This window comes from Syngnathoides biaculeatus, chromosome 11, assembly GCF_019802595.1.
Source record: "Syngnathoides biaculeatus isolate LvHL_M chromosome 11, ASM1980259v1, whole genome shotgun sequence".
Classification (NCBI taxonomy): Eukaryota; Metazoa; Chordata; class Actinopteri; order Syngnathiformes; family Syngnathidae; genus Syngnathoides; species Syngnathoides biaculeatus.
This window is the reverse complement of record NC_084650.1, coordinates 2558602-2572020: the sequence shown is the minus strand read 5'-3', so window position 1 is coordinate 2572020 and position 13419 is coordinate 2558602. Positions and strand designations below refer to the sequence as shown.

The following is a 13419-nucleotide window of genomic DNA, read 5'->3' as shown; positions in this document are numbered from 1 at the left end:
TATCGTGGTGGAGGGGTTTGTGTGTCCCGATTATCCTAGGAGCTAAGTTGTCTGGTGCTTCATGCCCCAGGGAGGGTCACCCATGGCAAAAAGGTCCGAGGTGAGGGACCAGACAAAGTACGACTCCAAAACCCCTATGATGAGTGCAAAAATTGGATCTTGGTTTCCCTTGCCCGGATGCGGGTCACCGGGGCACCCCTCTGGAGCCAGGCATGGTGGCGGGGCTCGAAGGCGAGCGCTTGGTGCGGCACGTCTGGGCACAGTCCGAAAGGGTAACATGGGCCCCCCTTTCCATGGGCTCACCACCTGTGAGAGGGGCAATAGGGGTTGGGTGCAAAGTGAGTTGAGCGGTGGCCAAAGGCGGGGGACCTTGGCGATCTGATCCCCGGCTAAAAAAACTAGCTCCAGGGACATGGAATGTCACCTCTTTGGCAAGGAAGGAGCCCAAGTTGGTGTGTGAGGTTGAGAAGTTCCGACTAGATATAGTCTGACTCTCCTCTATGCACCACTTGGGCTTTGGCACCACTCCTCTTGAGAGAGGTTGGACGCTGTTCCACTCTGGAGTTTCCCACGGGGAGAGATTCCGAGCAGGTGTGGATGTACTTATTGCCCACTGGCTCGGGGCGTGTATGTTGGGGTTGGATGAGATGGTAGCCTCCCTCGCCCTGCTGGGAGTGGGACGGGTCCTGACTGTGCTTTCTACACCGTTTGTGTTTGTTTTGTGCTTATGCACCAAACAGCCGTTCAGAGTACCCACCCTTTTTGGAGTCCTTAGAGGGAGTGCTGGAGAGCGCCAACTTTGGAGACTCCATTATTCTGCTGTGGGACTTCAATGCCCACGAGGGGAATGACAGTGAGACCTGGAAGCGCAGAAAAACTGCCCCCCGATCAGAACTTGAGTGGTGTTCTGTTACTGGACTTATGTGCTTATCACGGATTGTCCATAACGAACACAATGTTCAGACATGAGGGTGTTCACATGTCCACCAAGCACCAGGACACCCTACGTCGCAGTTCGACGATCGACTTTGTGGTCGTGTCATCGGACTTCCAACCGCATGTCTTGGACACTCGGGTGAAGAGAAGGGCGGAGTTGTCAACTGATCACCACCTGGTGGTGAGCTGGCTCCGATGGTGGGGGAAGATGTCAGTCCAACATGACAGGCACAAACGTATTGTGAGGGTCTGCTGGGAACGGTTGGCAGACTCCCCTTTCAGAAGGATTTTCAGCTCCCACCTCCGAAAGAACTTTGCTCACATCCCGGAGGAGGTGGGGGACATTGAGTCCGAGTGGACGATGTTCTGCCATGGAGAACAACTTCAGGACGGCTTTGAGGAAATTCCGGTCCACCGTCCGGCGTCTCAGGAGGGGGAAGCAGTGCACCGCCAACACTGTGTATACCAGGGACCGGGCGCTGGTGACCTCATGACTTCAACTTCGGATGTTGTGAGTCGGTGGGAAGAATACTTCGAAGACCCCCTCAGTTCCACCAACACGCCTTCCCACGAGGAAGCTGAGTTTGGGTGTTTTGAGGCGGGCTCTTCTATCTCTGGGGTTGAGGTCAGCGAGGTGGTGAAAAAGCTCCTTGGTGGAAGGGCCCGGGGGTGGATGAGATTCTCCCAGAGTTCCTAAAGGCTCTGGATCTTGTGGGGCTGTCCTGGTTAACCCGCCTCTGCAACATCGCATGGACACCAGGGACAGTATATCTGGATTGGCAGACTGGGGTGGGTGTCCCCTTTTTTAAGAAAGGTAACAGGTTCCGACTATAGAGGGATCACACTCCTCAGCCTCCCTGGTAAGGTCCACTCAGGGGTACTGGAGAGGAGGGTCCGTCGGAAGTCAAATCTCGGATTCAGTCGGAGCAATGTGGTTTTCGTCCTGGCTGTGGAACAGTGGACCATCTCTACACCCTCGCCAGGATTCTCGATGGCAGATGGGAGTTCGCCCAATCAGTCTACATGAGTTTTGTGGACTTGGAGAAGGTGTTCGACTGTGTCCCTCGGGGAGTCCTGTGGGGGGTTCTTCGGAGGTATGGGGCACCGAACCCCCTGATACGAGCTGTTCGGTCCCTGTACGACCGCTGTCAGAGTTTGGTCCGCATTGCCGGCAATAAGTTGGACTCGTTTTCAGTGAGAGTTGGCCAAGGCTGACCTTTGTCACAGATTTTCTTCATAACTTTTATAGACAGAATTTCTAGGCGCAGCCAAGGCATAGAGGGTGTCTGGTTTGGTGGCCTCAGCATCGCATCTCTGCTCTTTGGAGATGTTGTGGTTCTGTTGGCTTCATCAAGCCGTGATCTCGCAGCAGAGTGTGAAGCAGCTGGGATGAGAAACAGCAACTCCAAATTTGAGACTTTGGTCCTCAGTTGGAAAAGGGTGGCGTGCCCTGTCCAGGTTGGGGATGAGATCCTGCCCCAAGTGGAGGTGTTCAAGTATCTTGGAGTCTTGTTCACGAGTGAGGGAAGAATGGAGCTGAAGATTGACAGACGGATCTGTGCAGCGTCAGCAGTGATGCGGAGTTTGTATTAGTCTGTTGTGGTAAAGAGGGAGCTAAGTCAAAAGGCAAATCTTTCAATTTACCTGTGGATCTTCGTTCCTACCCTCACCTATGGGCATGAGCTGTGGGTCATGACTGAAAGAACAAGATCGTGGATACAAGTAGCTGAAATGAGTTTCCTCCGCAGGGTGTCCGGGCTTTCCCTTAGAGATAAGGTGAGAAGCTCGGTCATCCGGGAGGGGCTCAGTGTCGAGCTGCTACTCCTCCGCATTGAGAGGCTCCAGCTGAGATGGTTGGGGAATATGATTCGGATGCTTCTTGAACGCCTCCCTGGTGAGGTGTTCCTGGCATGTCCCATCGGAAAGAGACCCCGAGGACGACCCAGAACACACCAGAGAGACTATGTCTCTCGGCTGTCTTAGGACGCCTTGGGATCCCTCCGGAAGAGCTGGAAGAAGTAGCTGGGGAAAGGGAAATCTGGGTATCCTGCTGAAGCTACTTCCCCCACGACCCGACCCGGAAAAGCGGTAGCTAATGGATGGATCTATATCCATAAAAAAAAGTTAAAGAACTTTAATCGTTTTTTTTGTTTTTTTTTTTTTTAATTATTTAAATAGATTCTTTTGGTATGTCAAGACCTGTCCAGTTCTGGGGGGCACTAGATGACTCACAGACTCTACAAAGCCTAGTGTCCCCAGGGCTGGAATGGTGTTGTCATATCATTACTATTTATAGATACAGTGGTACATGAAAGTGAAACGTGAAAAATTACTTAGCCCTTCCTAATTTCATTTTTTTTTTTGCACATCACACACACACACAAAGCTTTCAAATCATCAAGCCAATTTTAACATCACTCAGAGACAACCCAAGGAAATACAAAACTGGGTTTTCAAATGACAATTCCAATTTATTCAGGCACAATAAAAAAATCCAGACCTTTCTGACCTTCTGTGAAAACGTAATTGCCCCATGAACCAAATAACGGGTTGTGCTAGCCTTAGCAGCGATAAGTCATTAACACCACTATAGAGGAATTTTGTCCCACCCTTCTTTGCAGAAGTCCCGTTTAAAGTCACACCACAGCATCTAAATTGGATTTAAATCCGGACTTTGACTTGACTGCTCCAAAACCTTATTTTTCATTCAAGGGTGGATCTGCTGGTGTGTTTTGGATTATTGTCCTGCTGTATGATCCAAGAGCATTTGTGATGCACAAGTGATGTCTTGATTCAACAAGTTTGGTGCTCATCAGGTTTGTGTATGGCTTGTGAAATTGAACTCGCCTTTCCCGAATTTGTGGATAGTCACAGTGACTGTTATTAACAAGAGCGGCACAACCCATTTTTAGGTTCTGGGGGCAATTACTTCTTTCACAGAGGGTCAGAAATAAATTGAATTATTTGAAAACTGTGTTTTGTATATCCTTAGGTAGGCATTGAGTGATATTAAAATTGGGTTGATTATTTGAAACTTGTATGCATGATGTGGAAAAATACAGAAAAAAATGAAATTGGAACTGTGTGTGTGTGTGTGTATATATATATATATATATATATTTTTTTTTTTTTTCCTAACACGAACAGATGTGTATGGACCTACTATGGCGGAATCTTGAAGTGGTATAATGTCCCCTAGAATGGGTCTTGCGATACCCGGCTCACATTGCTCAATATTTGCAAACAGCATTGGACATAAAAAAATAAAGTTGCCGACTGAGCGCCGTACATTAAAGGAATACTCCACTAAACAATGAAAAGCCTTAATCCGATAGATCATATGTACTGTACCTTCAAAATTTGAGGTTAATCTGATATCATTTAATGGTGTTTTTATTGGAAATTACGAATTTTCATTGGTGACGCCATTTTGGTGAATCAAATGACATAAAAAAACAGGAAGTGACGTATCCCGTGCGCAAACAAAGGAATACACAATCACGTTGATTTCTCGGATTTATCCCCATCTGATGAAGAAATAACACTATCGGTTGATCTGGAAGACGGAGGAATACGTCCATACAGATTTGAACCTGTCGCTGTAAATAATGGTGAATATTTGGAAATAATGGTGAATATTTGGACCAATTCTCAGACGGGAATGATGTGGAGTCTGACGAGCTAACTAACCACAGGCGCAGAACGGTCGTACGCCGATCGTGTCGGAATAATAATTATGGAAACTTTTAACAAAGGTTGTCCAAAGAAAAACATATGAGGAGTACCGAAGTTTTCGACAAGAATGGACAGCCTTTGTGGAGAGGGAGGGTTCTGCTGTTTAAATTCACAGATGGGGAGTATCCCAAGGCATTCGTACTCAACGTTGCCAATTAACATTTTGCCAACTTTTTGCCAACAAACGAATGAAAGACATGCCTTTGTCGGCAAGAATTGTTCACTATCGTACCATCATGATGGCAAATCAAATAGAATGACGTTCACGATTAACGGATGGAAGTCTCAACGTCTGCATGACATATGAAAGCACAAGAAGTCGGATTAATGGTAAGAAGTACTTTTGTCATCATTGGTTAGCAACATCATAATGTTATTTAAAGGAATTCAGAGACTTATTGTACTCTAAAAGTGTTGGTCTTAAATAAATGCGCAAATACACCTGTACAGGGTTCGTATACTTCCAGAGAATCAAAGTTCCATGAATTTTCCATGACTTTCCAGCTACTCAATACAAAATTCCATGACTAACATAGGATTGACTGGTTGTGGCATACAGCAATAGTTCAGCTATATGATTGTGTGTTGCCATTTAAATAAGTGCCAAAGCTTAACAATGTAGTAGGTGCATCATAATGACTGTGAAAATTATGGTGCTTAAAAATAAAAACTATAATCAAAAGTGTGTAAAAGAATTGTTGATAAGAAGCTCGCTGGCTTTGTGTGTAATCAGCAGGGACATGGGCGTGTTTTTGCAAAGCCTTTGAGTTTGCTTATCCTATCACTACAACATGACAGTAAAGCATGCTCGTAAGTGGTTTCTTATCTGCTGTGTTGTAAGGTAAGGGTAACTCTTCAGTTACGAAGGCTTTATGCCATTAAGCCTTGGGCTTCAAACTTGCCTACAACTAACGTTCCCTCTAATTTTTTTACATGTCTGAGCAAACACATTAAGCCCGTGAGCACCCCCTTTGACCACCGTGAGCAACATCAGATGTATGCACTGTGGTCAGATCAGTGTCATCATGATCATTCCAAGATTCAGATTACAGCATTTACATTGCCATAAGAACATTTTTAAGAACAATGTTGTGTTTTTGAAAACTTACAATGAAAATGTAAAACAAAAAAGAGCATTGCTAACCAAACCAAGCCAACTACGAACTGTAAATTAGAAATGTCGCATTCAACTGTTTCATTTTTTTTTTTAACCCACAATGATATCCCCGTCTGTTTTTCTTGCTGTAAAACTGAATTATTGCTTGCAGAATATCTTTAGCAATCCATGTTGAAAGCTGAATGATGGTACCAACCAGTTTTAAGGTCAATGTTATGAGGTCTCCTATATTTAAAATACAGAACTAGCTTTTCATCCACTGTATTGTCTATGCTTGCATCCTCTATCAGGCTGTACCATGGTGGAATTTTAACATTATACACTATCTCATCCTGTACTTTGGCTTCAGATCAGACCTTTTTTTAGTCAAAAAAGAGAAAATCTCGTCCAGTTTCACCACTTTATCTTATATTATTCACATACCCCGACATTCATTAAAGCAACAGCACTTCTTTTTTATTTTTACCATTATTATCGAGAGTAAACACAAGCAGCATGTTTAACAGTGTTTGCAATTATGAGTGTACCCCTTTAAGAGTCAAGGGGGAGGGGAGGTTGGAGTCAGGTAAACTACCAGGAGACCATGTGCTTTCGTGTTGAGAAAAAAAAAAAAAGTCAGGCTGTGGTTCGCCACGCTGGACTGGTTTTCATGTCCGCTGAGAATGTCTATGTATTTCTACTCGTAACAAATTTTACGCGTGTGATTTTTCGTGCTCGATTGCTCAGATTTCCGAGTGCGATTGCACCCGTCAAGTCAAGTGACTGAAAATCCCATGACATTCCCTAAACCAAGCCAAAAAAAATTTATTTACTGGACTTTCCAAGACCTGGAAAAGGCAACGTTTCTTCCCATGATATTCCAGAAATTCCCTGACCCATACTAACCCTGCCTGTACATCTAGCCACTGGGTCCTTAAATGTTTCTTTTTCTTACTGGGCAGAATACGCCCCAGAGCCTTCCTTAATAATTATTTCTATCCGAATTATGGCAAAATTTCACGATACAGTAGAGCAGAGGTGCTCAATGCGTCAATCACAATCGAATGGTCATCAGCCAATGTTCCCTCTAAACTGCGTGCGTGCGCAATTGTGCACCGCTGATGCAGTCCCTTCGCAGATATTCTGCATTGCGCGCAAAAACAAAAAAATATCCAATGCAAATTGAAAGTATAACATACATGTATTCAGTTTGTGGCTTTTTGCAATGTGATTCAATGATTGAGGGATGACTGGTTGTTTCATCTAATGGCACAATTCACATACATACTGTAAAAAGTGAAAAGAAGCAGCCACTGGTTTCTTTTAGGCAGCACACAGAACGTCGTCTAACAACAACGCTGCTCCGCCACACTCTCTTTTTCCTAGTTTACCTTACATACCCCCCCACCCCGCTCTTAAAGACCTACACTCATTATTACAAATGATATAGTACTTACGCAGCCCATCAATCTGTTTTATAATGACAGCGTCCACCACCGCTGTTTTAGTTAGCAACACAGTCTGGGCAACGTAGAACAAAGACGAGGTAGACATGCTGCTCATGTTTACTTTCGATATTAATGGAGAAAGTTAAAAAAATAAATGCTGTTGTTTTAAGATGCAGTGACTGTCAGAGTATGTGAATAATCGAAGAAAAAGTGGTTAAACTGGATGAGATTTTCTCTTTTCCGAGTTGGAAAGATCTGGCCTGAAGCCAAAGTAGATTGTGCAGAATGAGATGGTGTGTAATTTTAAAATTCCACCTTGTCACAGCCTGATCCAGGATTTAAGCACAGACAATGCAGTGCACAAAAAGCTAATTCTGTATTTTAAATATAGGAGGCAACATAACATTAATCTTAAAACGGTTTTGGGAGCATCATCATCATCATCATCCCCCTCCTGTCGTCGGTAGCTCGCGAGAGGCTGATTGCTTGAAAAGTAAATCTTGGGAAAAGTCTGGGCACCCCTACAGTAGAGCATTTTCAGGTGTCCGATGATGGCGGTACTGCATGTGATTACACTACAACCAACCATGATTTTTTGTTGACGCACAAAATACGTCACATCTGAGCAAGTAGGTATGTGACTCACCAAAATGGCAGAGCCCATGAAAATTCGTAATTGCTAATAAAAATCTTCTCAAAACACCATTAAATGATATCGGATTAACCTCAAATTTTCAAGGTACAGTACATATGACATGACCTAACGGATTAAGGCTGTTCATTGTTCTGTAGAGTATTCCTTTAAGTGTTTGGATAGGAGTTGTGAGCGGCGTGGTTGTTCAATGTTTTATTGCTTAAAACATGAAAATGTACTTTGAGTGGAAATGTGGATTTCGATTAGCTGGAAACTGCAATGTTAAGATGGTATGTGCCAGGGATAAAAAATGTTGAATTTGACAAAACCAAAGGCAGACTGATGAGCAAACCACGAAAACAGTTACCAAAATCCATCCACGTACAGTAGCCCATTTGATGTAATGTAACCAAATTTGTTTAAATTAAAGCTTCTATTTCTTCAGAATGCTTGCGGGTTGGTTTTCTTCCGATATCGATCACGTCTATCCCGATACATATTGATTTATCACCCACACCTAATAAAGAGTATAAATAAATATTGTACATTAGACGGTAAATTGGTAAAGACAACGTTAAATATAAGCATCTCATAAGAAAAAAAAAAAAATCACAACTGGTCTTCATCACTATGTTTTACCTGCGCTGGCAGTGAAATAGGAGAGAATTCGTCAATTTTGAAGTGAGACCGCAGTTGTTCTCCCAGGTCCTCAATCTTCTCTGCCAATACTGAAGAACCATGCAAACAAAAGTCTGTTGTTAAGCTATATGATGCTCTGCAAAGGTTACCAACCTATAATAATGAATGAACCTACAAACCACAAACATTCTAAACAGTTCATCAACTAACATAACCTGACATAGTTTCTTGAAATCAGAACATTAAATATTGCATATTTTGCAAATAGATGCAAATGACAATAGTGGTTGAATGCAATGTAGAGAATGTTGCGTCCTACCATTTACCCCAGAGATCTACGACATTCCTTCCCAATCACAGTGAATGTTAGGAAAAAAAAAAATATTTACACGCGCGTACACACATACACAAAATAGGACCTCCTACTGTTTTTCTTCTCTCACCATTATGAATGTCACGCAGTCTCTGGAACATGTACTTGTAGCTGCAATGGAGGGAATCCTCTGGCCCTTCCAGCAACTCCAGTTGTACCACTGAACCAGGAGCCTTCCTGCCAGACCAACGTGTACCCTGCACAGCCCCGAACGAGACCACCACCTCTCCTTTCCCTCCACGTTGGCTGTACTTCTGTGAGGGAGTTGCACTGCAGAGACGAGGGCGATTTTATCACAGTATTAATCTCACGATATAATTAGTGCAAAACTCTGGGAAAGCTCACGGTCTTCCAGGAAGCTTGATGGTACAGGTGGGTTGAAGGGGTGAAAGCAGGGAAACCGGGAAAAATAAATCTTGCTAGCAGAGTCCTTCTCAATAAGCTTTCGTAGTTTCTGTGCAGTATCCCACAGGTTTTAATGAAAAAGACACTTCATCCTGCACTTCGGTACCCATCCATCCAATGTTTACCTTCATATACAATACCTCCAAAATGCTATCATTGAGGCAGCAATAATCCTACCTCGATCACAGTAACAAAACTGTCAAACGAGAAATTGTTCACTAATTCAACAGCATCCATACATCCATTTTCTGACCACATGGGTCGCAGCCCAGGTATTTTCGGATATGAGGCGGGGTACACCCAGAACTGGTTGCCAGCCTTTCACTGTCTGTTTCAAAATGTAAAGGGCCAGAGCAGGTTCTGGAAAAGCCACAACTTGGCTTGTCGGGCCACCACCACTCAAAAAATCTCAACTTTGGAGACTGAGAGTGTATGATTGTTTTTGATATCAGATCTGATCAATATCAGCAAAACTCAAGGCTGCAATAACTGTATCAGCTCAGAATTAAAAAAAAAGTTCAGTTGTGACATTCATCACAGATACTAAGTCTACACAAAACTGACCATTTTTACTTTACATTTGATAATTTCTATTTCCATCTTACCCCTGGTTAAGAGTTTGGATGTGAGCTTTGGCAGCGTACTCTCCTTCCAACCACAGACGAAAAAATATAACGTGGTCTGTATACATTCAGATGTAAAACATCGATTGCGTCTGTCCAACCCTCCAACACTGCTCGTCACTTTCCGCATGGATTACTGCTTTGGTTTAGTTCTTACTACAAAAACTACAGTTTACTCAAACTTTGCCATGCACATAATTGCAAAGACCACCTCCACTGACCACATCACTCCAGCACGGAACTCCGCGAGCTCCTTGCTCAATACCGAAATAAATATAAAATACTTACCTCCAGAATTGATGACCATCAGCAACCTGTACCTTCGATTTCTTGCTGAACACCTACGCATTGCCATCCACATTTGCTCTCCAAGACCCTTGTAATCCCCCCTCCTCACTGTCCTTTATGCCCGTTTGCTCTACATGGGAACACAGCCTTGAGCCGCTCAGCCCGCCGCCCTTGGAACTCACTACTACTACTACCTGACATCCAAAACAGACTCATTACCCTCTTTAAATCTATACTCAAGACACACCTATTCTGGACTGCCTACTCATTGTAACATTTTCCGTATCATTTAAGATTTTAATTGACGCGCTGTGTTATTTTTCTTGTATTGGTTGATTTCTTTTTACTTTGTTTGTGGAGTGACTTTGAGTGGCTTGAAAGGCACCTTTTACATAAAATGAATTATTGTTATTTTTATAATTAGCAGAGGGAAAAGAAACTAAAGGAAAAGATCAACACTTTCCAGGCATGTATCATTTGGTTTACCCCCATCGTACAAGTGAACTGTTCAGTCAGATATGTTGGGGTGGGGTTATTTGTACAGTAGTAATAATATAAAAAATTATCACTAATTTCAAGTACTCTATCAATCAGTTGTTGAAAATATTTTCACTGTGGATGAAGGTTTATGGGAGAATACCTGGGAGAAAGGCAAGCAGGAGACAGCACGAATCCGGGACTGGCTAATGAGGTCCTCTTTGAGTGAGGGTTTTCTGGAGTGGTAAGCACTCGTTTCTGGGAGCCCTGGACAAATGCAGAATACAAAAGGTAATAGGTACAACATCAAGTACATCCCCCTTCAAATTTATTGGAAAGACAAGGGTAATTCCTTTTGTTTTTGTTGTAACATTTGGGTTTCAGACCAAAAGATGAATATGAGACAAAAGTTCAGAATTCCAGCTGTTATATCAGAGTATTTACATTCCGATGTGTTAACTCAGGAGAGAGAAACCTTTTGTTTAAAGCCACCCACTTTTCAAGTGAGCAAAAGTATTGGCGTAGACAATCCAATAGTTTTATGCTTTGGTGATATGTCAAACATTTTAAATGGCATTTACAAATAACACACTGAACAAGTGTTTTTTGAGGCTATTCATAAATTTTGGTAAAATGGGTCTTGACTTTGCAACAGTAGGGAAATGCAGGTCCAAGAGTGACAAAATTTGAGAACTACGGCTATCCCAATCCAATTTTGTAACTTCAGATTTGATACAAATATTTCAGCCTTGAGGTTTGGCAGATGCAGGTATTGGTTTGTTCAGATTTCAGCAATAAACTATTTATTTTGTAGTACGGAATGTTAGAAAAGGCTTGAGTGAGTAATATTCAAACACAACAATAAGCGACAGTAGGTATGAGGTACATCAAGATAAATGTGCACATCTTCACCTCTGAGAGGCAGTGTGGTCCACAATGAGGTACACACATAGAATAACAAAAAAGTAGAAGTCACAATCGAATATTATTAAAACCAGTTTGAAGACTATATTACAAAGGATTGTTACATATGGAAGTAAATCCATTCCATCAGATTTTCAAAATCAATCAATTTTCTTACACTAAAAATATTCGATGTACTGTTCCATTCCGGAAATTTAACATTCAGCAGCAAATTCTACATTTTTGAGTCAAATATTCAATGTATTCAGTTGTAAAAATCCATCCATCCATTTTACAAGCCGCCCATCATCACAAGGGTCGCGGGAGTGCTGGAGCCTATCCCAGATGTCATCGGGCAGGAGGCGGGGTACACCCTGAACTGGCTGTCAGATAATCGCGGGGCACGTGGAAACACACAACAGTCGCACTCACAATCACATCTAAGGGCAATTTAGAGTCTTCAATCAATGCATGTTTTTGGATTGTGGGAAGAAACTGGAGTGCCTGGAGAAAACCCACGCATGTACGGGGAGAACATGAAAACTCCACACAGGCGGGGTCGAGATTTGAACCCCGGTCCTCTGAACTGTGAGCCCATCACGCTACAGCTTCTCCACTGTTCCACGTAGTTGGTCATTCAAGTTGTAATTCTTTTGCTGTCTTAGTTTTAAAGTGGATGCCGATAAACTGAAGCGCGATAAATGATTAAGCACACAACTCTCATTAATAGTCGTTATTATGATTATGTGGGCTCTGCTGAATAGAAGTGCTGGAGCAGAGCATGGATTGCACTGCTTGTATAAGAGGAATAAAATCAGATATTTTAGATCCAGTCCGATTTAATTGTTTTTGTTTTACAAACAACAAAAAATGAATAGGGATTCCTGTCTTGAGAAGTACTGATACAGGGAGGAGATCCGGTTTACTTCCAAACCAAAATGACAACTAACCTTTGCAGGAGTAGAGTAGCATTCCAGTAGATTATCCTCCTCTTCTTCACTCTTTATTCTGAGGGTATCATAAATCAAGGCCTGTGACGCAATGGCGTTTTAATTTAACGTCATTCCATCAAAACATGTTTCGTTCAAGGATACATGTCATGTATTGTCTGAATGTCTCTCGGTCTATTTTGGTCCTCTCTTTTGAACTTTTGTTTGGATCTATTCCTCTTGTTTAACACCTGCCAAGAGAACCAATTTTGCAACATCAACCTAAACAATATGCACTTTTAGACAAAAGAGAAACATTTAGAGACGACAGATTCAAATAAAATAAATTGTGCTGCAATTACGTCGTGTTCAAAATGTTCCAGAATGTCCACAGAGAGCACCAGTCCATTTTTTGTGGTGCTGTATGCAACCCACTCCAAAACCCACTCGTCTGCTTGCATCCTGTGGCAAATACATTGCTCCACCACTGAGGGTTACAAGAAACACGAGACACACAGCAACACACTGAAAGGTGATAAAACAATAATACGGCACAACAAAGGGTATTCGTGGACGCAACGTAAATAACCGAGAGGCAGAAGTACTTTTTTACCTTTTTCCAAGGTGCAGTCATCTTTACAAACAATGCAGAACATTTCCAGTTCTGATTGTAAGTCTTCTGTTGTTACCACTGACATTGTGCCGCGTTATTAACTTACTTATCTAGGGGGCACACCGAACGCGAAGTACAATTCAAGATACTGTTTGCACAAATTCAAGCTTTAAATAAAAGAGTTATATTCACTAGCTCCGAGAGCATAGCCCATGAGGATAGTTGGTCCACATCTGAGCGGAGGTAGCTAGCTTCACTTTACCGCGAAAATCTGCCTTTGTTGTTCAACCTTTTCCGGTATTTTTTTTCTGGGGAATGAA

General features: G+C 42.6%; 1 protein-coding gene across 1 annotated transcript in view; it reads right to left on the bottom strand.

Annotated features, from left to right (window-relative positions):
* Window positions 1-13419, bottom strand: part of pola2 (polymerase (DNA directed), alpha 2) — a 23043-nt gene extending 9624 nt beyond the window's left edge. The window contains exons 1-7 of the mRNA XM_061835628.1: window positions 13100-13419; window positions 12849-12973; window positions 12652-12737; window positions 12508-12565; window positions 10818-10921; window positions 8932-9131; window positions 8489-8577 (exon numbers count right to left, since the gene is read on the bottom strand). Coding sequence (XP_061691612.1) covers window positions 8489-8577; window positions 8932-9131; window positions 10818-10921; window positions 12508-12565; window positions 12652-12737; window positions 12849-12973; window positions 13100-13184 — 747 coding nt within the window. The 5' untranslated portion in view covers window positions 13185-13419. The remainder of the gene's footprint in view (window positions 1-8488; window positions 8578-8931; window positions 9132-10817; window positions 10922-12507; window positions 12566-12651; window positions 12738-12848; window positions 12974-13099) is intronic.